This window comes from Neopelma chrysocephalum, unplaced genomic scaffold, assembly GCF_003984885.1.
Source record: "Neopelma chrysocephalum unplaced genomic scaffold, ASM398488v2 Primary Assembly neopelma1_106b, whole genome shotgun sequence".
NCBI lineage: Eukaryota > Metazoa > Chordata > Aves > Passeriformes > Pipridae > Neopelma > Neopelma chrysocephalum.
The window spans coordinates 1,945,827-1,972,376 of NW_020897771.1; the positions used below are offsets into that span (position 1 = coordinate 1,945,827).

The 26,550-nt window shown below is 39.1% G+C and overlaps 2 protein-coding genes across 5 annotated transcripts in view; one reads left to right on the forward strand and one right to left on the reverse strand.

Annotated features, from left to right (window-relative positions):
* Window positions 1–885: 885 nt before the first annotated feature.
* On the forward strand, window positions 886–6,052 carry SVIP (small VCP interacting protein). The gene is made up of 4 exons (XM_027696291.1): window positions 886–1,010; window positions 1,889–1,939; window positions 3,774–3,887; window positions 4,691–6,052. The coding sequence occupies exons 1-4, from the start codon at window positions 948–950 to the stop codon at window positions 4,703–4,705; spliced, it is 243 nt and encodes an 80-aa protein (XP_027552092.1). The 5' UTR covers window positions 886–947; the 3' UTR covers window positions 4,706–6,052.
* A 3,847-nt stretch (window positions 6,053–9,899) lies between these two features.
* GAS2 (growth arrest specific 2) overlaps window positions 9,900–26,550 on the reverse strand; it is an 84,038-nt gene continuing 67,387 nt past the window's right edge. For all 4 annotated transcript variants that reach the window (XM_027696286.1, XM_027696287.1, XM_027696289.1 and 1 more), the window contains one exon: window positions 9,900–11,048. In XM_027696286.1, the coding sequence (XP_027552087.1) occupies window positions 10,830–11,048 (219 nt within the window). In that variant the 3' untranslated portion in view covers window positions 9,900–10,829. The remainder of the gene's footprint in view (window positions 11,049–26,550) is intronic.

Consider the following 26,550-nt stretch of genomic DNA (forward strand, 5'->3'; position numbering starts at 1 on the left):
ATTAAGCAAGCACAAGCTCTGATATAAAGCAATCTAATTAATATGGTATGGGGTAAGCACAAGCAAAAGCTCTAGTCCTAAGAGCAGCATTTAACGCAGAGTATATTTCTCACCCAAGGCATCCCTCTGGGGGGGGAAAGATGGACTCAGCCCGTAGACTGATGCCAGCAGTTTCAGTGGAGATCTTCCCCAACTTTCCCCCTATCCCCAACTTACTTTCATACTATTTGCTTTATGTTTGGGTGGAGTTTGAGCGGCTCTAGTCATAAATACCTTTATTTCTGATTGGTGTACCTAATGGGGGGGTGGGGTGGTCGTGGTTTGGTACCTGAAGAAGGGGTTCGACACGGTTGTTGGCTTCAGCAGCAGAACATACTGATTCTCCCTAGTCAGACAGGCACTGTACGGTCTCAGTACCGTAATGTTCTCCCATTCTGCTGGGATCAGAATGCAGGGGGGCCACGTAGCCTCCACTTCGTGCCACGTTCCGTTCTGTTCCTCTGAGCAGATGTTTATCTCTGCACTAGGCAGCGCGCCGACCTCAGTCCGTCCTGGGAGTTGCAGCTGCTTGTTACCTTAGAATTCTGAACCCCCTCTAGGTTTAACTCCATCCATCACCCCACCGCCAGAAAGAGGCACCGCCGGGTGACAGCTACGCCGGCCCTCGCCAGCCCCGCTCCGGCAGCGCCGGGCGGGGAACGGGAGCTCTACCTGCCGCCAGCGGGCCCTGAGCCCAGCACCGGCTGGGAAATCAATCACACAGCGGGCCCTCTGCCGCCACAGAACGACCTTCTTTTAATTAACTCCCGCAGGGATCTCGCCCGGCCCTGCCCGGCCCGGCCCCCGCGCCGGGCCCAGGGCGGGGCGGGCGCCGCCGCCGCGCGGGGCCGTGGGTGGGGCGCGGCCGCCTCCGCCGCGGGGCCTGCGGGCGGTCGGTCTGTCCCGCCATGGGGCAGTGCCTGCCCTGCCTGGGGGGCGCCGCCAAGGACGCGGTGGAGACGCCCGACCCGGTGAGTGTGGGACCGAACCCCCCTCTCTTTCTCATCGTCCTCCTCCCGCCCGGTTGTTTACCGGTGCCGCCCAGCGCCGCGGGGGCGGTGACCTCCCCCCTCAACATGGCGGCCGAAAGAAAAAGGCCTTGTGGCTGCTGCTGCTGCTGCTGCAGCGGCTGTGCTGGGGAAAAGAAGCGCGGCCCTCGGCCTGGGGTGGGGAGAGCCGTGGGCCCGGGGCCGCCCGCTGGTGCTCTGACCCCCGGGCTGTGCCCGGGCACCGGTGCGGGTGTGAGGAGACCGGGGGGGGTGGGGGGGGAGGTTCGCGTGTGGGGTGTTTGTGCATAATCGTGGCCGGTTCGACCCACGTTTTAACGAGAAATGAGAAGGATTGGGCTTATCTCTTCAGTGCGTAGTGGTGCTGGCTTCTACCTGCCCTGCACCGGGTGGCGTTTGCCCTCGCTGGGTGGGCAGGAACCCTCTTCTGAGCTCTCTGCCCCTCGGCTGAGGATGTCGTGGGGGAGAAGAAGGGGAGCCCCTTTGGCCTGGAAGAGCGAGCATTCCCCTTTCCAAACTCCCAAAAGGATGCACACTGCGCGCCTTCTCACCACTGCCTGGATTTTTGGAGTGAGGGCGTGATGCAGACAAGCTGAATAACGATTTCTGGTGGGGTTGGATGGTAAATGTGCCAGCAGCTGCTCTTCTGGCATATTAGTCACTGAAAACACTTCGTTCTTGCCGACTGGCAGCGGAGGGAAGGATGATGCTAATTGACTTAAGGTTGACATTTAGTGGCAGTTCGCATTACAGATTTGAGTCATGGTTAAAAATTAAGACTTAACAAAAAATGCGTAGACTGTATTGGAATAGAATTTCACTGTCTTTAACATTTTATTTAGGAAATAAAAAGAAGACAGCTAGCAGAAGCTGCTGAAAAGAGGCAGATGGAGGTAACGTGTGATAAAATGCCATTTATTCAAATTACTTTTTATGGGGAAAGGAGCTGGGACTTCTGTGGGAATACTGGATATCATGTTTGGATTGTGGGATTTGTCACTAAATAATGTCCTAGTATTATTAATGTGTTTTATACCTTTTTAGATATATATATTAAGAGTTTCACAGCTAGGTAGATGCTCAAAGACCATTGCCAGGTAACTAAGTTTGTTTGGATGGGAGAAGTTTTATGGTAATTAAAAAAAACAACCTAAGAATTGGAAGTTCAGGTTCAACACTATTTTTTCCTCGTTCTGAGACTTGAAAACAAGAGATTGAGAAATATTTCAAACCAGAGCAGTCAAACAGTTGTTTGTACTTTTTAAAAATATGCCAGTTATATGCACTTGCAACTTCAGTTTATCAACCTGGCAACAGTTTGAGCATGTTTATCAGCTCAAACTCCTGCAAAAACTTAGTATGAACTTACTCTTCTATCTTCTTAAGGTTTCTAAGCTTTAACTACTTCAATATCTTTAAAGTTAGAAAAGGTAGGATGCAAATGTTCTAGCAGACCATAAAACTAGGCAGTCTGGTTTTTTTCCTTCCATACCTCCCAAAAAAGCTTATAAATACACCATTCAAAATCTACAATAAGTAAAGAGTTTATCTCAGAGACCACAGCTGAACTGTGAAGAGAAAGGAATGTGTTATTTATATGAATGTCAGTGATATTTAAATATTGAATTAGAAATCGACCATTGATCATGGGGACCGTGTTGGTAAATAATTGAAGCAAAGGCTGAGTGATGCTTTAGAGTCCTTTAAAAACTCTTGATTTTGTTTCATACTATGTACTAAAAGCAATCCACATGTTATTTTTAATCACAAATGGGTTTCAATCGCAAAGGGGTTTTTAAGCATAACTCTAGGAAATACCTAGGTCTTAACTGGCTAAAAAGAAAGGAAAAATTAAGCAACTTGGGTTGTGGATGGCCTTGAAGTTTTGTAGGACCTGTTAGGCTGCTAAAGAAAACCAGAATTATCACACTCTCTGACTTTTTTTGTTTTCTTGAAAGACCAAGAGATAAAATATCTACCAGGATTTTTCACTGCTATCTTTGAGAGCATTTTAGCCTCTGACTGTTGGGTAATGGAGTTGTCTTTCTCTGCTTAGTGTTTTCCTGTAAATGCTTCTTAACTGCTCATTATCCAGTCTGAAGTCCTGTGAGCTGTTCTTCCTTTTAGGATGCTGTAGACAGTTTGGGTACCTGACTCACTTGGAAGACCAGTTTCCTAAAAGGCAGTCTGTCACCACAAGGATGTGAAACAGTTAACAGGTTTTTCATCTGTATTCCTGCTATCCACACAGCCTATGAAAGTTTGAAGGGTAGACTGTCACACAGGTTATTTCTCACAGATCACAATCTGAAAGTTGAATTTCTTCACAGCCTGGGCTAGCACTACTAGCACAACCTCTTCTCCCCTGTTTGTGAGGGCAAGGGTATGCCCTGACACTGGAAAAACCACAGACTACAGATCTGTGGACTTTTGGGAACAGAGGTTCTGGTTCTGCATCTGTGGATGCAGAGCAGGTACATGTAATTGCATTAAATATATTCACCTGGATGTAATAAAAATATGAAAGAAAATACCCTCACTTACCTATGGCTCACAGTATGAGGCAGTATCCTGAAAGGGCTACCTTGATGTAATAATATCATTATTAAATGTTTCAGTCTTTTCACACAAACCACAGTTCACAAAACGGTATTGCCAAGACTTGCAGTTTGTTTTCTCCCCAGAAAAATAGCTAACTTGGTCTTACCCAAATGTGTTTTCTCCCAGGCTTCCTCTCGAGGTATTAAGAATGTTTACTCTGTAGAGCAGAAGAAAAAGAAACAGGAAGAAATAGAAAAAAGAATGGCAGCTTCACGTCCTGGAGGAGAAGGAGGGCTGAGAGTAAGTTTCAAGAAGAAACAGTGTGATTCAACTGAGAAAATCCTGTCTTGTCATATACAAGGCTGAATAACTCGAGGAAAAACCAAGAGGAAGGGAAATTGAGTAGAAATGAAAGTATTTCTCATGTCATTATCATGCAGTGTTCTTAATGAGACGTCATTAGCGGGACACAAAGACAGCAGGGATGGCAGAGAGATCGTTGGTTTTTTTTCTCTCTTCTTCCCTGTTTTCTGCATCTGTAATGCATCAGTTTTACATGTCTCTCAGCACTAGGGACCTCATCAGTGTGTTGTCCTGTATTCTGTGTCCCTTTTCAGTGCTGGTTGAGATGTCTCTCTTCCCTCAGAGTTTATAGAAAGCATTTGAACTAAGTAGGGAGATGGCCTTGGGTTTCATGTATCTGTATCTCTTTAAAAAAAGAAACATGCAGTGTTGGCATAAATATGGATGAACTTCACTATCACTGCTGTTCTAATGTAAACCTTCCCTCAGAAGGCCAGGCAGAGATTTAATGAAGAATTATAACTTCTCTAAAGCAATAGAGAATTCAATCTGATCCTTGAAAGTCAAGCTTCCTAAGCCTTCATCTTTCACCCTCATTGCTGTTTTTGACTCAGGAGGCAGGAGTCTTTGCAAGATGCCACTGGTACACTGCATGTCCCTCACCTGCTGGCTATAAAAGGTGTTTTATTGTAGAATTTATTGCAGTTGGACAACCTTGTGGTGGTTGGTTGGTTGGGTTTTTTCCTTCCTTTTCCCTCTCTTCATGCAAACATGTGGTGTTTTGCTGTTTGTGTCTTTAGTGGCAGGTGGGATAACACGTGGCTTCTGAAGAGAAGAGGACGTTTATTGCCCATAACTTGCCAGTTTCTGCAGCCAAGTGGCACCTGCTCATAATGTGGCTTTTGCTGTTTACATATGAAGACTCAGCAGTACTTTGCCATTGTGGGACAACGTGTGGAAACATTCACTAAAAATCTTAAGAACTAACTCTGAACACTAAGGTTTTGCCAATTTTTTTGTTTATTTGTTCGTGCATGTTTTATTGCTTCCCTGTCAAAGGAGTGAGATGGGTTTTCTCTCCTGGAAGTGGCCTCCTTACCTGTAGTCAGTCAGTATGTGTGTGCTTGTCTGGTCAGTTGATGTCTGTCTGTCTGTCTGTCTGCATACGACTGGCCTAAGCACAGCTCAGGTTCCCACGTGTTGATTTTGATGCTTATTTCAAGCTCTTCAATAAGCTCTTAAGTCCTCATGTAGAAAGTTGTTCATAAATATATATATATATTTGAATATGCAGGTGACAGCATTTCTCTTTTGTTTCCTAATGACTTTTGAAATGCTTAGGAATTTAGTGCCTTTTTCAAAACAAAGAAAAGCAGATTCATGGTGAGTCCTTACAAATAGAATCATTTTGTTACCAGTTAAAAAAATAGAAACCTTTACAGATCCTGTATACATAGATCAAGAACGCTGTTTTATTATGAGTCTAATAATTGTTCTCCTCATTTTCTGATGTGAATTTGAGTCTGTAAGTATTTATAATGAATTGTGGAAGTTAAACATTAAAAATCTTATTATTAATTGTTCTCCTTTATTACCACAAGAGGGCAGTGCTGCCCTTCTCAGAATTCTGAAAAACAAACAGGAAAACAGTTACTGCATAATCTCTTGGACGGTTCATTTCCTAAAATTTCTGCACTGCATAGGTGGACTTGTTACGGTGCAGAAACCTTTTCTAAATACTCTGTATTCAGCAGTGTCTATAATCCCTTTCCCAGACATGAAGCTACCATTGCTTATTTAGAGCTACCTGAACTGTGTGTTACAATTAGACTTTCAAACTAGTGCTCGAGCTACTGCCTTGATAGAGGAGGGAAGTTTGTTGGAACATAAAAGACTAAGGATCTAGCTCTTCTTTTTTCCCAGAGAGCATTATGCACGGGCTCAGTACTGCACTGGCCCCATTTCTGACCTACTTTAGGCTGCAGAGGCTCTTTTTTCTCCCCCTTGAACTATGTATTTCATCTTTTACCTCTCTCAGTCATGTCTAACACTGTCCTAGGAGCACAGTCCTGACACAATGAGTTTCCTGGCTTAGCCTTCAGAATGGAGTTGAGAAGGGAGACTTTTCAATATTAATAAAGTGATGTTTGGGCTGAAAAAAACTGTGTCCTTGGCAGAAGAATGCCTTCATTTTCCTTTGGTTGCTGACACTTGCTCTCTTCAGTATATTAACTGGTCATAGCAATTTTTTTTTTAAGTCTAGTGAAAATGCATTGGATTATAATAAAATACACTAAATCTTATTTGAAATGTGAATTTCAATCTTAACATGACAGTAGGTCATGCAAAGACAGTTAAGCAGCACTTGTGCTTAGTTGGTCACTTGGGATATTTCAAGCTTAATACATTTTCCTCTTCATTCTCTATCACATTGATCCCCCAGATCTGCAAGGGGAGTAAATAACCATCAGTCTCTTGTGCTCAGTCATACAGCAGGGGCTTGGATGACAAGTCTGTGCTTGCATTAGTACCATGAACACTTCCATGTAAAGCCACTGGAATAACCTCGTGCAACCAGTCACAGTTCTGACTCTTCTCTCTCCCCATCCTGCAAGTAAAATCCAGAGATATCTGTGCTTTGCAGGAGTCCTTGTTTTGAATGTCAAATTTATTCCTACAGCTACAAAACCCGTCAGAAGATTTGGGAGGGTGTAGTTCTAGATTACAAAGGGCTATTTTAAAGGAAATTCCTATAACATATACAACTAACTGTCCAAATGGCCAGGCTCAACTGAATCTGGGAAGTTATATGCGTAAATAAAAGCACTTGTTGTTGGTTTAAGTTATGGGGTAATATTAATTGCAGTAAATACTGCAGTTCAGTAGTGTACAAGCAATAGATACCTGAACTGTACCATTGAACAGCAAAGGCTGAGAGCTCTGTAGATTAGAGCTGCTCTCTCCCTGTAGATGTCTTCCCTCTCCTTCTTAGTGCTGCACTAAATAAATATGAAACAATAGAAATTTTGTCCTTGTTTCCCCCAATCCTAGGTGCTTAATTCACCTCAGAGGTGGTTAAAATGCACCTTTTCACATAGATTATCTAGACCTTGACAGTACAACTATGCCTTTTTTTTTTCTTCTTCATCTTCTGAAAGCATTGTCTCGCAGATCACTTCAAAAACTCCTGGCAGGCAAAGCCCAGTGCTGGTAAGCTGGAATGAAAGGCTGACTCTCCATGACTGTGATAGCATTGTCTTTGTTGCAGTAACAGCAAGTGAAACCATCTGCTGCTGCATATTGTTAAAATACACTGATCATGCCAGAGGCAGAGTGTTCAGAGCAGAACATCCTGAAGTTTGGGAAGACACAGAAGCTGTGTCTCCACAAGGGTGGGCGGCACCACAGTGGGCCCTGAGGAACACAGGTGACTTCAGCACGTGGATTTGGCACAGTGACAGACTAAATTCCTGGGACACAGCTCATCAGGCACGAGTGGTGCCAGCAGTTTTTCCAGAGTCTGGGCAAACCTGTCCAGCCCCATAAACATTTGCATGATCCCACCTGTTTGTTCCACGTTATTTTATAGATAACATACCACAGGCTAAGAAAGCAGGAGACAGAGCAAGGAAGCAGCACTATACCTGTCAGGTACTGCAGGGCAGCAGCCAACAGAGCAGTACAGAGTGTAAGCCCAAAAAGAACCAAACCCTTGTCAGCATTTCCAGCAGATGCATCTGTAATGTTGTAGTGTGGCAAACAGCTCATCTTCCAGATCTAAAATGAGCATGTGTAATGAATTCAGTGTTGGGTCTTAAGTAACAAGGAGCTTGCTGTACCTTCCCACACACATACTGCCTCTTCATTTCTCTCAGCCCCACCAGCAGCCCTTGAGCTAGCTACCATGGGTTTTACATATCTTCTCTAAATTGCTGTTAGAAAAAAGGTGGTAATGCAAAGGAAGGAGCAATTAACATTATAATACAGGTATGGAAATAAACCTATCCTCAATCAATGATGTAAATAATCCTGCTTGGAAGAAAATCTCCAGGTAATACCTGAACAGCAAGGTGACAGAAGCCACTTCCTAAAACAAGCAATAACAGATGTTACAGTTACATTTCCAAACTAATTTTGAATGCCTTCCAGCATGATGAGGCATATTTGACATTATACAATAATAATGTTTTTCACAAGTAATCTCCCATGATTTATCAGTCTTGAGGTTTAGCACAGTTTATTCACAGCCAGCTGGAGTTCCCCTGAGGTTTGGTCTACGAGGCCTTTGAGAAGAGGCTTTGTTGCAGCTCATATGAGTTGAACTTTTTAGGACTTCCAACACTGAAATTGAGGCATGTTACAGGGCAGTAGAGTTAGCTAAAATCACTACATAGCATTCATCATGGAAAAAGATCTAAGCTGCTCTGCCCCCATCACTGCAACAAGGGCTGCAGGGCTGTACCTCTTTGAGCAAGATTTTGCTGCTCAGCTTTGGCTTCAGAAATAGAGCCTCAGGCTCCTAACAAATTTCCCAATTCCTACACTGCTACAGCACCTAATACACTAAGAAAATGCCATTTATCAGATCAGCAACACTTAACTCCAACCCCTTCTTCCAGTGCTAACCAGCTTACTGCATTTTTTAAATTTTGTTTGCTTTATGGATGCTCCTGCTTTAATTTCCTCCTCTGTTATCCACACCCACACCAATGCAGTCAAATGCAGTAAGTCTTACCTTTTTTACACAGATTAGGTAGTAGTGGCAGTACTTGAAAAAAATCCTTTATAGGTCCATATAAAGTTCCATTCTGGAACTGGCAAAGTTGAAGTTTTAAGTCAGGAATTGTTTCAATGAGATGATTTTTTTATTTTAAAGATTTTTGAGTACCGTGAATCAAAAAAGACTATTTTGATAGCTACAGTCCAAGCACGTAAAGCAGTTCATGTTTAATTTAAAATCTTGGTTTGGATTTACCAGGATTGTTGAAGTTTAATATTAAAATAAAACTAGGAATATCTTTCTTATATTTATCTGTTCTTGATTTATTAATATGTAAACCCCTTCAAATATTTTAAAAAAACCCAACATAATAGTAATGCAAACTTAGTCTTGGACAATGGAAATAAAGGTTAGACTTGATGATCCTGGAGGTCTTTTCAAACCTTAACGATTCTTTAATTCTGTGAAATCCATCTCATTATATCAAAATAAACGTCTCACACTTTCAGGAGTGATTTTTTTTCCCCCTCTGTTCATTTGAAAACAGATCTCTCAGTGCTTATATTAAGATCCTGAAGTTTTTCAGCTGTGCTTCATTTTTTCAAAAAAGTAATGTTGCTTGTGGTCTGTTTTCTGCTGCCACAAGGGAGCATGAATTGCCTCTGTGACAACTGGGTCTTCCTATGGGCTTTTCAAAAGATTTATTGCTTGGATATATGTTTAATCTTCCTAGAAAGTGTCTCAAAATGAGAATAAAAGGCCGTGTCTTTTCTTTCTGAAAACCTGTTTGGAATTATGTCCTGCTGCACCAAGCAGTTGTGAACTGTTTGTATTTAGCAGGTATTTCTAGATGGTGAGCTGGGCCTGTTCCACAGAAGTGAGATACAACATGCTGATTTTAATAAGGCATGGAACATGAAAGATAGTCTTGATCCTGTCTAGCCTGCAGACATTCTGCTGTTAATTTTAAAGACCACAGGAGCAGATCATAAGACGCATGTTTTAAAATTAAACATCAGAAAATAGAGAAAAATACTAGTCAGTACTAAAAAAAAAATTATTCCGAGGATAGTTTTGAATGTTTTGCTTCCCTGCGAAGGAAAATTAATTCTCAATAAAATTTGGCTATTTCTGTGCTATCTGCTTGCCCCTTTCCTTGTGCAGCTCATTATTAGGGCAGCAAGCAGTATTGTATATTGTAAACATCCAGTCAGTAGGAAGCAAAGGGAGGATGACAGATTACAAATAAATAAGAATTTCAAAATGTATGAGTATTTTAAAAAAATTTATTTCATTTGTAAATTTATACAGTCAGTGAAATAATCCTACAAAATTATTTTTCTAGGACATTAAAAGGCACATAAATTACCAAATATAAACATAGAAAAGTAGCCAAAATAATGAACTAAGCCCACGTATGCCTTTAGAGGTGTGTGAATGATTTATGAGAATGTGAATCACTCTACTGACGAATATTTCACATTTGGCATGACCAACAAAATTAAAAAGAAGGGGAAGGAAAAGCTCATGTCCAAGAACAGTGCAGTGTTCTGTGGCTCTGGAGGGACAGGAAGGATCTACACACAGTTCTAACAGAGCACTGTCTTCAGCTTTAAAGAGTAAAAAGCTGGTGAGGGGTGGGGTTTCTTGGGCTTTTTTTTCTTTTTTTTTCTAAAGAAATGGCTTTGGGAAGTCGTTTGGCATGCAATAAGCCGTTATATTCTACTGATTAAGAAAAGGTTGCAAACCATAAAAATAGTCACTTTTTATTTCATTTCAAGAGGCATTACCAAATAATTTCCACAAATATTCATTTTCCACCTGCATATATATTTTTCAACTAGCCTAACAGTCAAGGATTCAAAGTAATAAGATTTTCATACAAGTGTATTGTGTATTTTCTTCCATTAACAGGATCCACTCCTTTATGTAGCTCTAAGTATACATTCACGTATTAAAGAGTAATAATTAGGCTAAAAATATATGTCTATTTATTATCTGATTGTAGTAATTAGCCTATCAAGGGTAATTTGCTATAAAAGATACAGTACTAGAAATAAATAGTTCTACAGTTCAAAAGATCTTCAAAAATGGGTTGCCATTTCCAGTCTGTCTTAAATTTTCCGAAGTCCTTTTAAAGCATAAACTAAATCGCTACACTTGAGAAAATAATTTGGACCTACGTACATAGAGTTCCACTCACACATGAGAAGCTTATTTCACTTAATCTCCTTCTTGGTTTTGTAATGGGCAGAAACAACCAGATAATTGTCTGGATTCATGTCCCTGAGGGTTGGAGACTTGCTCTGGATCGGGGAAGTTTTCCCATCCACTCGGGAGATCTGCAGCATTCGGCAGGGGTCGTGCTTCAGTAAATAACCTGCAAAAGTCTCCCAGCCTCCTCCGACACGAACCATCACGTGTTTGTTGTGCAGCATCTGAAATTAGGTAGGCAGGAAAAACAAAACAAAACCAAACAAAAAAACTCTTGAGAGGGGCAACCGTTCAGTGGGAAATCACGTTTTGTTTTTTTTCTGCTGGAAAAAGCTGTGCTTGCTTTAAGTGAAAGTCAAAAACATATGTTAGTAGTCTGCTTTGCAATGAAAAGAAAGGAAAAGAAAGAGTAGTGGTTTTTATTTGCATTCTAAAAGTAAATTAAAAAAAAAAAGTAAGAAAATGAGCTGGTATTTTAAACTAAAGATTTTCATGTTTTATGTAAATGAATGCTACGTGTTTTTCTAGTTGTGTAGCATGGAGTGATCCTGTTCTTCATGTGGAAATATGTCAGGCAACATGAATATTTTCAGATTTTTTTGAAAATATCTTAGTAAAGACATCATTTTATATGTCTTGAAACTAGCTTTTCTTTATAGGATAAGGAATCTATCTAAAGGAGTAGTGATGAGCAAGCAACCAAAACAACCTCCTCTATCTCTAAAAATATGAAAAAAAAATATTTAATCAAATGAAGTACCAATAATTTTAACAATTTAGTCTTGCTGACAATACATTCTAATAATGTAGAACAGACAAATAAATACCAGTGAGGCATCATAAAGCAGCACATTCTATAGAAGCCACATCATAAATCCCACACTGAAAAATCCTTTGATTAGGATATTTCATGAAATGCTAAACATTTAGCCATAGCACCAGAAGGTAAAAATTGGTCCTGTAAAAGGCATTCTAGAAGATGTTTAACCTAGTCTGGGTTTTTGATTTTGGATTTACAGTGATGTCTATATGGTGATGTCTTCTAACATGCCCCAAAACCCCCTTGAGGTCTGCCAGGATTTGCAGTTGAGACTTACGTGGCACATAAACCTTTTGTAACATAGGACAATTCAGGTTAGTACACATAGCATAGACAACAAAACAAGAAACATTCTCAATCCAACAAAATCACACATCATAAAAGGCAAAAATTTCATTCTTAAAAAAAACCCAACCAACAAACGCTGGACCTCAACCTAAAAATATGTTCTTTGCATTCTGTGACATAAGGAGACAGATTCACCTAGAGTGAAGAAAGCATGGCCAGCTGTACAGTAAAGTTTGAAAATCGGGGTAAGTTTATAAGGAATGGAACTCTTCATTTGAATAAGCGGCTGCAGATGAAATCTCATTTGACAGTTTTAACTTAAAACATTTTTATGCAAGGAAATTCTTCCTTCTGCATTTTGGTTTTTACGTGAAACCACCATGGGAAGTCGATTCAGTTTTATGGATACTGGAAAATAAGTTGCTTCTGGTCCATCCCAAGGAGATGCTCAAGCACTCTTAGGTGAGTTAATAACTCCCAGCCACTGAGTCCCTGCTGCTGCTCGGGGTTGTGTGAGCATCAGCCTTTACAACAGCTCTACACAGGTGAGGTTTTACTCCAGATTTACACCGCTGTGAAAGCAGAATCACACTCACATCTTCGCCCATCACACCTTTTCCTCTCAAGCTTTGCATTCTAGTGTCAAGACTTTGTTTTGAACCCTGACCAAGGGTATGAGATTTGAATCGCACCTTTAGCCTGGACGACAGATCATGAAAGAAGCAAATGGTTTTTACGTCCAGTTTGAAAACTGCAGTTCAAATGGTGACAGAGCCTTGAGAAAATAGTTTGCAGAATTTTATTTAGCAACTCTCTTCTCTTTGAATGCCTGAAAAAAACCCATTTGAGAACTGTCCCAAAAAGCTTTGCACATTAAAACAATTTTAGCCCAACTGGTGCACTGCAATATGGGATGATGCTGTGGGAAGGGGTTGAATGTGCCTGCATTTCAGCTTCCATATATTGTCACCTTCCAAGAGCAGTTAGCACCTGGACTTTTGATTAAGATGGAAAGTTAGCAAAAAGTATATTTGGTTCAGTTTCCCTTAGGGACTATTGTGCAGATAAACTATGCCATTTCCTGATGCTCAAGTCAAACATACATCTTTTATCTTTCCCCTCTTTGTTCCTTCTCCTTTGTATTATTATACTATTGTAGAATTCATTGAGTACTTGCTTTCTGCAGACTGGGTTTTCCTACGTCCTAAATATAGCAATTGTTCATGCTGTGCTGTGCCACAAATGCACCATTTTACTCCTATGGTCGCATTTTGATGTTAGTAACATCAGCATGAATCCAAAATAATTCTGCTAGCTTCATAATTGCTCCAGGTTCACAGAAGTATAAAGGATTTCTTACCAAGAAAAAAAATAACTTGCTCTACTTTCTAACTGAAGCAGTTTCCTCCCCAACATACTTCAGCTGAAGATGAAACTTTTGAGAACTTATGATCCACCCAATTCACCCTTTCAATTACATGAGATCTCTGAGAAATAAAAAGTTGGATTCTGCAATAATAAATTTTATCAGTCAGTATCAATGTAAATACATTAATGACATACATGTATTTCCCCACCATTCTCCAGCCAACTGGAGCTAAGAAGATCCTTTCTAAAAATAAAATCCAACATATGCTTATGATTGCCATAAATCTCATTATTTCAGTTGTGTCTGAAGCTCTTCTCTGTAGAATCTGTCTTTAAGTTGAATCTATGGTGAAGCAAACATATGAGAAACCAGAGGACCAGGTGATAGCATCACAGAGGGAGACAGATTGTTTTGGTGGGCATCAGGGCTGTATCCAGAGATAACAAGGAAAATAGTTGATAAAAGTCAGGTGATGCTAAGATGTCACTGCATAGGACTTTGGCATCAAAGTAAAATATAGTCTAACCAGTTGTGGCTGTCACATAAATAAGTTTAGAGAGCTTGATGGCTTATTAAAGTGATATTATGCTGTATGTAAAGATATTAAGCTCATCTAAATGAGCAGAGTTTTACTGACTTGAAAAAAAAAATCTATTCAGTTTTATAGGAACTGAAAATCTGACCCAATATTGTTATTCTTCAGATTATAACTTTCTTACAGGGTATTTCAGGAGGGGAGGGGAAGCAAGAGGAGGAATTAGACACTATGGATATGATCCAAGTACTGCAAAAGCCAACACAAAAATCCTACCGACTCGAAAGGAACTTGGGCTGGGCTCTGGAAGCCAAATGCAGCAACCTAAAGCAAATGTAGTTAGCTGGTGTGACTTTAGGCCAACTTCAGAAACAGTGTAGGCTACATACTGAGAGAATATTGACTATAAAATCCAAAGGTGCTTGGCAAAATAATGTAGGGATTCACACCCTTGGCCGTGAAAAACAAATTTCACCCTCCAAAAGTGAAATATTAATGAGATTGGGAAAGAGAACTGAATACACTGAATTTTACTGAATATAAGCCACTTAGAGTCATTATCATCAGCAGGTATAGCCGTGTGCTGTCACTGGGCTGTGTGCTGTCACACGCACACGGTACACTCAGTATTATTCACTAACAGTTCTTAGTAAAAAAAACCAAAAAACAACAACAGAAAAAGTGAGAGCAGGATACAAACCTCAGACCAGGAATGGGACCAAGATCTGGGCTGCCAGCCTGCCCCAGCAAGTCTCTGGGCCTGTATTTAGAATATGTTATTGTCGAATAATGACAATTTATTCCACAGGGCACAGCTCATGTGGAATTTCATACTCATGAAATAGGACATCTCTTCCATACAAGAGACTGTAGCCTTTCTCTTCCTACTTGTGAAATGAAGAACTGATGTTAGGAAAGGACTTGCAGCCTGTAGCTGTGTTTGGGACTGACTGAATGTAAAGTCTACATTAAGTTTTTCTACTTCCCTGAGAATTCAGTGACCTGAAAACAACTGAGTGTGTAATAGTCTTCTGATTATTTGCTTGCAAGCCAATTACTGACATTAAAAACAGCTTATTAGCAAAGATTATGCGACTTCATTTCTAGAATTCATCATAGAATTTATAGCAAAATCCTGCAGTATGATCAGATTTAATCATCAGTCAGGTTGGATTTAGATACAGTCCAATTTTAAAAAGTTTACAGCCATTGTAGCATACACTTTACAAAGGGCATTGCTGCTGTTTCATACATAGGACTCACCCTTATGGACACAAGGAATCATGGGAGCAATTCCCAAGGGGATATGGAACAAAGCTAGAAAGCTTCTCTCCAACTATGCTTTTTCTTGGCTTACGTTCTTCCTTTGCCATTGAATTTGTGGGTGTTGTCTTCTTAGAGAAAGGTTTTAGTGTAATAAAAACAAAAAGCTTATTTTAGACTTTTAAGAGTTCACTTATGTGCCTAAGTGCACATCTCGGGGATTCAAATTATTCTGCAAATCTGAAAAAGTGCAAATTATGTAAGCCAATTCCAGGTATTAATTATTCATCCACACTGAAGTAATCAACTTACAGTCTATTAACGTGTATTTTGGCAGACAGCAATATATTAGTCCCTTCCAACCTAAATTATCCTAGAGGTAAATAAGTAAAAGTAAGTTTTTCCCCACGTGAAAACCAGGAAAAACACACTCCTCATTCTTACTTGTCATCCCTCATTAAGTCACATCTTGCCTAAGCCCCCCCTCTTGATATAAGATTATACAAAACTGTTTTGGATTATGTCTACTAGTTTTAAAAGTACCAAATGAGTCAACTTCTATCACTTCAGCCATTACATATGGATTTGTTTATGGACCACCTCTGAGTTTCTGTGTTGTCATTCTATAACCACAATAAAGGAGCCTGCACTTCCCCTCTCTGCAGACACCGTGATAATGACATAGAAAATAGACAGCTCACTGGATTAACATCTCCCTCTCATTTTCAGGAATTACATGTAGTAAATCACACTAAATGAACCTCACTTAGCTGGAAAAAGCATTATAAAAAATCTCAGCCTGAAAATAAGATGTCAAGAGCATTGTCACAATATTTCTAGCCGTGCTAGAGTCTGGTTTTAGAATGAACATTCCGAATTATAAAGAATTTTATTTTAATGTTATATCTTGGGCTGTATCAAACACATTAACAGGCATCCACTTAATTTGTTGAAACAATTTCTTACACTGTGTTACATAAAAAAGAATGGGATGGAATGATAATTTATAAATGATCTATAAGCTTTGTTGGTTCAAGTCTATGTTCCCAAAACAAGCTGAATGTAAGCATTCCTGATTTTATACATATTTTTATCTATCTATCTATCTGTAATTATAATGGTGGAAAATAAACAAGCAGACTTCCTGTATGCAAATACAAAAGGCATCTAAATAATCATTTGCAGATGTAAATATCCAAAGGGCTATTTAAACATTAAAAGTATGAAACAGAAAATGGCAGGTGTAGTTATCCACTTTTCTCATTTTTAGAATTTGGCTGTCACTTCACTCTGCAAACAAAATTCATCAAAGAGGACTACAGACATCTCTCTGCAAACAGGACTTATATTTGGGAGGGCAGCCCCAGTAAAGACAGTGGTTTCAAGCTTAACCTTATCTCTTTTGAAGTTTAAAGTAAGTGAGGGTTTCTCCTAGGCAAAAACTGTCATTATGATTAGAGTACAAAATATAAAAGAAGGAATGGCAGAGGTGCAGTATATTATATATAATGACAGCTTTAAGACAAGCATATCATCTATCACAGATACTGTTGTTCCTTCAAAGAAGACTTACTCTTCAGAAAAAAACCCCAAACCATCTATCTTCAAATAAGTTAAGACTTAACAAGAGTCTTGTCAGGTTTAGTGGACAACAGATACTTTTAACAATCACTATCCTATGAAAGAAATCTTTAATTATATTGTGTTTTATTAAAATTTTCTTTCCTACCCAGACTTTTGTCACTTTTCTATTCCATAGTTGAGTCTCAAAAATGATGTAGAAATTCTTCAGGATTTGTAAAGTGATAGCAGCTTACAGCATCATTATAAAATATAACATTAGGCACTATAACTTGTTATTGTTATGTAATATTGTAGTATAGTATTAAATGAAATAGATGCTACCTATTGTTTCACACTTAAACCTAGTAATACATTTTGAAATAAAGTAGCAATGGAAATGTAAAAATAAAGTAAAGATGTACTTCTCTCTGGAAGTGTGTCAATAACAGACACACTTTTGTCTCCTATTCCTTCTCCAAAATTAGTAGGACTTTGTATCTGTTTCTATCTGCCATTGAAAAAAAAAAAAAAAAGCCCAGACTAGATTAGTTCCAATAAGAAAAAAAGTTTAACATCAATGAGATCAATGCTCCTCTCCGATTAAGGGAGTATTTATTTTTAAAAAAGGATTAAACAGGAAATTAATAAATTTAAAACCTGGCACAGAACTTGGGCAGATGGTATATGGAGATTTTCTTACTTGTACTTTGCTTATTCAAGTTACACAACATTTTCAGTAAGTGACTGATGCTGAAGTCAATGGGAAGTCCAATTCTTCAAAATGTATTTTGGGTTATGTTTTCTGAAATCTGAACCAGACCCTTTTGCTAAAATAAGTATTTTTTTCTTTTTTTTTTTTTGAAAAAGCCCCTAGGATAAGGGCTTTAAAACCCTATCCACTATGTCCCTTGTTAATTAAACCAACTCCTACCAAAGCAGCCCTCTCAGTCCCCTTTTCATCTCACAGATACTTCTATGAAAAGATGCATAACAGTGTCAGCTGCTTTCCTTCAGTAAATCACACAGCAGAGAGCTCTCATTCATTTAGAATATGAAGTGAATTGCTTCCACCCAACTCATCCTCATTAATTGATCAGTCATTTTGCTTGCACATTGATTTCTTCTGTTTCTAAACTGACATTAGTGTCCATTCTCAAAAACATTCCTTTCTGTGAAAAACTTAAGCAAAGAGAGGGTTAATAAAGCTGACTTGAAATGAGAACGCCTTTGTCTCTTGGGGACTCAGGTTCTTTTCAAATCTTCTATATTCCATTAGCAAGTTCCTGCTAGGGGATCTTTGGACCTCATTTGAGATTTCCACCTCACAACTTTTCAATTTATTTTTCCAATACTTACCCAAGTTGTTAAACTACCTTATCAGTCAAAAATCTTTTTTTTTTTTTTTTACAGTGCTTATGAAACACTATTATAAGATGTTACATTTCCAGCTCAGGGCTGGTAATGCAACTGGGAACAGAAAACATGTGTGCTGAAGACAGACAAGGACAAAAAATAAGTGTCTAGTGATTCCACTGAAATCAGACTGCAGTAGCTCAAAAACAAAGACTTCATATATTAGCATACCTTATTGGTCTGATCTATATTATGTTAAAAGAATGTAATGCTGCTTAAGTGGCATATAATTCATACATGATTGTAAATTCCCCCTATCAGGAAGGGAAGTGGAACTGGTATAACCCCTTAGAAATCTGGGGATAGTGCTCACAAGTTTCTCAACCCTCTGCCTTTCACCCTTACATAGAGCTAAATCCTGCTCCTCTCTTATGGCAAATCTTCCCCGAGCATCAAAGCAATATGAAATGAAAACAAAAATGGACATAGATTTACTCACAGCTCAGCAAACTAGCATGTTAGAAACCGAATACCAAGGGGGAAAAGTTTATAAATTGTTCCTAGGGCTTTCCCCCCGTGGAGGTACAGATATGGAGAAGTTGAGATGGCTTCTTAGCTGCATCCTGGTTTATAGAGGTCAGAAAGAAGGCAGGAAACATATATTTTATCATGGAGACACAGGGTGTCTAAGAATGAATAGGATGTTAGATGGTTTATCCGATCCAAGGGGAATAACTGGGACCATGACCTCCCCTTACAGCAGAGAGCAGGCAAACAGCATGTTTACAGTGGTATTCTCCCAGCAGAAGATTCTCCCATTTGATGTATCAGCAGAAGGTCCCACTAGGACAGCACACAGCCTCTCAAAAGGGGCAACAGCAATTGCTGAAAACAGCACTCCTGTGAATCTAATCTAGCAACATCCAGGGGTTGTGAGAGGATCAGCAGTTGTGGATTAGGAGAAGTGCAGCAGCAGCAGGGTGGTGACAGAATGGGAAAGCAGAAAATAGGATGTGGAAATGAGATGATAACAAACAGGTGACCCAGAAACACCCACTGGAACGTGAGAGACAGCAGTGCCTGAGAGGCAGGGGAAAGGAAAGTTTGTTTTCGGCAGGCATCTAAGAGGATCAAGCAGCACACCAACACCCTAAATTGATGCAAGGCATGGAATAATGAAGGACAGGGAGGGAAATCTTTGGGCAACTCACAGTCATTACTGAAAATATTTGAAGACAACTTAAAGACTCAAAGGATGAACTGGAAAGTGGGACTGACAACACTGTCCCATAAATGATGGGATCTAGAATAGTGATGATTTTTACCTGACACACGTTCTGCAGAAGAGATGGTAGAGACTGAAACTATGGAGCAATGATAAAGAAAATTGCACATTATACCTGACATCAGGACCTGAGATGTGCACAAAGACACATACGGAATGCAGTGTTGGGAAAACTGAGAATTTTGTAGGAATGGGATAGGAACAAAGAATGATCCACTTGCACAGTGAAGTGAATGGAAAGATCTCATTAAGCCAGAGACTCTGAAGAACAATCAGTTGATTAGGATAGAAGTCCCAGCTTGAGGGGGAGCATTTCTGCAGTCATTCTACAGTTAAAGATACTTAGAGGCCATGGAATAACATCTCGCCTTCTGACAAAGAGATACTCAAGTGAGGAAAGGGGAAATTTTCCTCTTTCACATTGCAAAAATGCAACATCCTCTGTCTATTTGTGCATGGTAAGAGATAAAGTGAATATGCTTGGTATAATCACATAAACTGCCGATGCACAGGAGCTCAGCCACTCTTTGTATCCCAGAAACAGCCAGGAATTGGCCTACTGACCTCTGGAGTGAAGGAAAAGTTGCATAAAATATTTCTACAAAGGGAGGCATTAGGAAAGGTCAAAATAAGGTATATTTGACTACAGCACAAATATTGCACTTAATGAAACTAATTATTTCAATAAGTCTGCTGTAGCATGAAAACAGAAGGAAATATTCCAAATATTCCTGCCTAACTAATTGAAATCAAGGTACACCTTTGGATGTGTACTGATAAAAAAAAATCATATGAGAATCTGGACATTTGGGATTCTCGTTCTTGATTAAATTTTCCCTCAAACCATACATTTAAGTTTCTGTCTGACACAATATTATAGCATTTGGGAACAGTACATGTTTGGTGCCTGATCAACACTGGAACCTTGGTTACTGTTTGAAAAAAGCATCCTGTGTAGGCGAGAACTTTGTGTGCGAGCAACAACACAGATGCAGACTGAAGTAAACACACTTCCTATTCATTAAGAACAGCTAAATTTCTGACAAGTGAAGGCTTTTATGTCTTGGACAAGGAGGAATAATGGCAAGGAAAAATAATTAGATATGGGATTCATGTTCAGAATGGTATTTGTAGGTAAATACCTAGCACTTTGGGTGATACCTGGTGACTCTGAGGGCAGTAAGGGTGACACTTTCTTGTAGCTTCCCCTCCAGACACATATGTCTGGGTCAACCACAAGGAAGATCTAGTCCCTATCAACTGAAATGTGTGATATTGAACAGATATTCAATATCAACTATTCAGAATAGTTGCTTCAAGCTGCAGCACTGACTCATAAGAAGTATTTCATGCAACACTCAGCAGAAGAGATGGTGTGGCAAACAGATTAAATACATGAAGAGAAATCAGACAGAGCTTATGAGGGTAAGTGAAAGTATAAACTGGCAAATGCTGTCCCTGGATGGAGATATGGAAAACCAGATGTACTAAAGTCAAATAAGGGGGGGTAGGGGAAGACTGTCTTTCAGAAAAAAAAGATTCAGAAAGGCTGCTAAAATAAATTGATGAGTGATTGCTTTAAAAGAGGGAAAAGGCTCTTACCTTTCAATAAAAAAACTTAAAAAATAATTTTCTTAATTATAATAATTAATCTATTAGCATTTGGAGCCCTGAAAATTTTCTCTTTAAAAAAAAAAAAGGGCAGATAAAGAGGCAATTCTCTCTCACTTTCTAAAGTTAAGTGTGTTAGAAAATAAGATATAAGAATATAATAAGAAATAGGATTTCTATTTATAAACTGTGCACAAATTTAAACAGAAACCCCTCTAAGTACAAAAGGAATTAATTTTACCCAGAGAATCAAGATTCTCCTAACTTACATTTCTCTAAGGATATTAAGTCACTTACAGAGTGCATTTGTACACAGAATGATCATTCACTTAGATTTTGCCACTGTATCCAGAGAATCTGGGCTTTCACCATGCAAATGTGCGTGGGTTGCATGTGAACACGCTCGTGTTAGAGCACTGCAGAAGTACATGAAAATGTTCTTATGAACCCTAAAGTACCATCTGTTTTCTAGCTATTTTCTCAAGACTCATTCTGTCTCTCCTAATTTCCCGAGTAACAGCCCCAAAACAGCCAAAGAAAAGAAAATATCTCCAGCAAACAAATAAAAACCTCCACATCTTCATCTACAGAATCCTTCTTGCTCTGCCTCTGGCAGGATGTGCACGTGGTAAGTGATGTTTTGAGTCCAGCATGGATTGATTTCACTTATCACATCCTGCAGCAACCTGTGTGTTTCCCTAACTCTGCCTGGATTATTTTTCTCTTAACCTTCCAAATTGCTTCAAACAGCTACTTTCAAGTGTATGCAAGATTAAGGCAGCAGCTGGAGTTAAAATGCTTAATTGTTTCCTTTACTGTGCATCCTCCTCCTCAGGGGTACCAATGCAGCAGATCCAGCAATAACCTCCCTGCAGTTGTGATCTTTCTAATATTTGTCACTGTGGGCCATTTCCCCCAGATCACCATCTTTTGCCCCCTGTTGAAACAAAAATGCTGACATCTCTCTTAGTGGTAAAAATCACAACCCAGAGGTTTTAAAATCATGCTTAAGGTATTCTGATTTACTCAGCATTCAAAATTAATTTCAGTTGAGATAGGTACGGTAACATCCTCAAGTTGACTGTTAGCATTTCAGTTTAATGTGCTGAGGCCAAAACAAACAAACAAAATAAAGCCTGCCTAGAGTCGTCACAATTCAATTCATTTGCTTAGCACAGCCTGTAAAAATAAAAACCCAAACCAGAACAAACAAACAAAAAACCCCAAACCAAACCAACCAACAAACCACCACCAGAAAAACACCCCCTAAACCAAACCCATCAAACACATCAGGGTTGCAGTTATAAAGAAAATCACAAGGAGGCAGACAAACACCACAGTCAATTAAAGGCATGAGAAAAAGGAATAAAAAAAGTATGCTCTGGACAAGTGAAGATCTCAAAAAGAATTGCACTCTGTTGTGCAAAGAAAAAATAATAAAAACTGAAAGTCTCAAGACATCTGAACAAGGAACTGAATGCCATGTGTTTTATGTTTGCAGATTTATCTTTGAGAAGAACTAAAAAATATTTGAGACTGTAGAGGTCTTTTGCACTGATCAGCATAACCAGTACCTTGATTTTCGATAGTTTTCTGCCTTCTATGAACTAATTCAGGATTAGCAGCTGGCTCATTTGGTTTGGCACTAACAAGTAAGCAAAAGGAAAATCAATAAGTCTGAGGTGTTTTATAGACTGGAGAAAGATTGCAGTGAGGGCCCCAACAAAAGAATACCAGAAAGATTTGCATTTTTCTGGACATTTTCAGCATAGTCTTTACACTTTCAGATGCAGAAACTGCCTACATTTTTTTCTGATGAACAGTTCAATAACGTCTTTATTACTTAGACTTTTTACCTCTTCATGGCATTACTTTCAGGACTGGTGAGTGCTGAGGTGCCTGATCCAAGCCATAGGAGAAAATAACATGCAATGACTATAATACCATTTCACTTCCTCAAATATATGAGAGAGATGTAGGTTTAATTGCAAGCTCCAAGACATATGTTTTGCATGTCCTTCAGCAAGTAAATATACTGTAATTCTATATTTCAAGTCTCTAGGCTGGGCATAACAAGACTTATTTTTTTCCATTTCTTCTGTGTACGGGCTTGCTGGCTATTCAAAGGCAGGAACTGTGAATATATGTAGATAAAACATCAACAATAAAAAGTACAGTTTCCAATAACTGAGATAAACCAGTGAGTGGTTGAAATTAAGAGCACTATCATAAATTCTCACTGAATGCCTGCAGATGAAATTGGTCTGTGCTCGTAAGTATTGAGGTGCCTACACGTGCCCCAAGATGCAGAACCTACAGTGCACAATTTCAATGGGCACTAACCCCTATCTCTGTGTGACTGCAGCTTATTAAAATAAATAAATATATAAAAATAAAGAAACAAACACAAAATAACACTGCCATCATGGTGCATTGCAATGATGGAGTTTAATTGAAGCGAGACGTGTGTCCCAGCCATACGACTACACCGACCCGTGGAGATCATGTACTAAACCCCAGAAATTATCTAAGAGGAGCTGTAGTATGCTTTAAATCAATTTATTCCTGTGCCAAAGAACTAATATTTTAAAAAGCTTTTAAAAGCAATACAATGTACTAGCCAGACATAAAGCCATTTGTCCTTGGTTGCCTAGCGATCCTAGAATAGAGATGTAAATAAATTCATCAGGCCTTTATCCTGACTAACTCAAAAGGTTACATGCTGCTGTCTAGTCATCCTTAAATATATTTAACAACATGGTCATTTAGAAGGAAACTACTTTTTTATACTATTCCCTATAAAAAGACTCATTAAAATGTGGCTACATTGAGGGTATTGCTTACAAAAATCTTTTCTAATAGCATCAGGAATTACTAAATAACATTGAGGTACATTTATTGTGTTTGAGGATGGGTTATATTTCAGTAATTTAATCCACCTACTTTTCCTCCATCTTTCCCCTACAAGATGGTTTTTTCCTTCACTTTCCGCTACCCCCAAGCTTTATGGAAGTCTGCTACCTGGATTACAGGTGAGAGAAAATTAAAACCTGCCAAATAATGGAAGCACAAAGGAATAAGCACAGACATGGAGAGGAGTGCAAACCTTCTCTTTACAAGTGCACCGTGGCAATCCAAAATAGCAAGGAGGAGAAAAGAGGGAACTGTTCTCATCCCAATCTCCTAGCTGCCTGCTATTTGAGGCCAGAATATTGCTCAAATAGATGCAGCACAGTTTTATTACCAGTCCAGTAGGGACTATTGCTTAACATTTACCCTAAGGTGAAAGACTGCATGTGAACCTTTCTTGGGGAGCAGCTGACATGCTGCTAACTCACATCCTAAAAGTAATTTGGTTAATTTGCTCAAAAAGCTCAGTTGCACCATCTATAGAGGTATAAATTAATTTCCAATATACTGAAACAGATCTTCCAGTCTGACTCTCTTCCAAAAAGTTCTGGACCATGGAGTGAAGGCTTGGCCTCTAATTGTTTCCCGTCACGGTGTAGTACAGCAGGAGCTGAAATCCCATCTCCTCCCACTCAGGCTGTGTCCTGAGTTTCTAGGCTTCCACCACTCCAGGCTCCAACTCCTTCCCTTCCTGAGTTGCACCTACACCCTCAATACTTCTCACATGCAATATGGAACTCTGGACTCCACACCAATGCCACTCCTGCCTTATCCTGGGCTATATCATGTATATAAAGAAGGGTACATGGACAAAAGAACAAATAGTGGACAGGATAGTTAAGAAAAGAAAAAGGTTTCTTTTTTCTCTCATATTTATACAGTTCCACTTCTACAGCTTCATTTACCTACATGCCCTCCTAGATTCATAGCCCTGTAGATTCATAAGCCCTGTAGGCAGAGCATGGTAAGGTAAAAAACATGAGCTGACCAACACTTAAGATGATTATGTGCATATGTCTATACCTGCTCTATTATTTGCTCTATATCTGGTGAACAGACAGTAATTAACAACTGATACTTAACATTACTCAATTATACTGAATATCAGGATGCTATTTTTGATTAATTCCAGATTTTCCCTGCCCATGGCAGGAGGGTTGGAACTAGATTATCTTTAAAGTTCTTTCCGACCCAAACCCATCTATGATTCTATATGGGCTTTTTCACTTGTACAGCACTTGTCTTTGAAAAATGCATTGCTTGTATATTTTATTTCACTCTTTATCACACTATTTTCTCATCATAGTCCTAAGTGCTAGCAAGTCTCTGCACTCTAATTGTCCTATGGCCTCACTCTAAATTTAATTCACATACCAAAAAAATTTGACCATTATCTCTTTTAGCAACACTATGTTCTCACTGTTGCCAAATTCCATCTCAATTTGCCTTTACATATAAACATTATATAAACATTATAAACAGAAGCAATCTTTAAAGTTTCATGTAAATTGAAATCAAAGAACACAATCAGGAAACAAACATTATCTAAGAAACTCCAGGTCCCAAGAAGTGAGTGCACTGCCAACTCTATCCTGCAGTATCCCTGCTAACACTGACCTTGGAAGTGGGACAGCCATAGCTTTCATGGGAAAATTACTTCAGACAAGAATATTTTTGTTACTAGCACCTCTAACAGAGATAAAGGGGTTATAATTAAACATCAGTGAACGGGCAATATTCAGATAATATTCCTGCAAGCAATACTGACTGATTTTATTCACAAGAATTGTCAGGATTCTCTAAGATACTTCAGAAAACCTGTGCAAAGTACAGATAACCCACGATACTGGGTTATCTGGCTGCCTACAGAGTGCTTCAGATGCCTTCTGTTTTATGATTCTTAGTTATTCTGGAAACCTTGGTCCATGTGCTTTTAGATAAGATCTAATAGACAAAGAGAACAAAAGTCTCAAGATTTGTTTTCCACAGTCTTATATATGAACAGTTCAAGGCAACACCAAAATGATGAAAACAGTCACAGATGTCCCAAAGTAAGAGGCAGAGACTTGGAAACTTCCTCCTACCTCCATCCCCTGGTTTTTACATCAACAGCACTACATGCATAACCAAGAAAATTACATTTGGAAAGTATCTAGAGGCAGATTGTTTTATCAGATCTTGCTTGAATTAAGACTAGAGGTTATTTTTTTAAATGAGCAGGCCTGATATAAATTTATTTAACTCCATGGGATTCATTAAAATGCCTTCTAATTTACACTGGGGTAATGAGGGGAGAACAAGGGTGGCATAATTTCAATAATGTTTATACTTAGGCTTAATTTCCTTTAAATAGTACAAAGCATCCTCTCAAAGTTTTCAAAATGATGTCAGTGTGAGTCTGTGGGCCATGATGTTACGAAGTTGGAATGAAATTATGTCACTGCAAATATATGAAAGCAGCATTGTCAGTAAGGAACCAAATCTATACTAATGTGTTAAAAAATTGTGAAAACAATCTGAATGGAATAAATAACTTTGAATAAAGTTAAGGTATTACAGATCAGAAATTATTTATCCAAGACTGCAATCATCAGTCTTGACTACAGATCCAAATACACATATATATTTGGCTATAGAGCCAAATCTAGTCAAGTGCCATCTGTAGTGCATTAGATATTTCAAATCCACTATAGCTCAAGTGACTGCAGCTCGAATGGAAATCTTTGGGC

Bases quoted from the DNA above. Each gene is read 5' to 3' on its own strand.
- SVIP (XM_027696291.1), top strand. From the start codon at position 948: ATGGGGCAGTGCCTGCCCTGCCTGGGGGGCGCCGCCAAGGACGCGGTG. The intron at 1,011-1,888 runs GTGAGTGTGGGA...CATTTTATTTAG, and splicing joins CGGTGGAGACGCCCGACCCG to GAAATAAAAAGAAGACAGCT. The intron at 1,940-3,773 runs GTAACGTGTGAT...GTTTTCTCCCAG, and splicing joins CTGAAAAGAGGCAGATGGAG to GCTTCCTCTCGAGGTATTAA.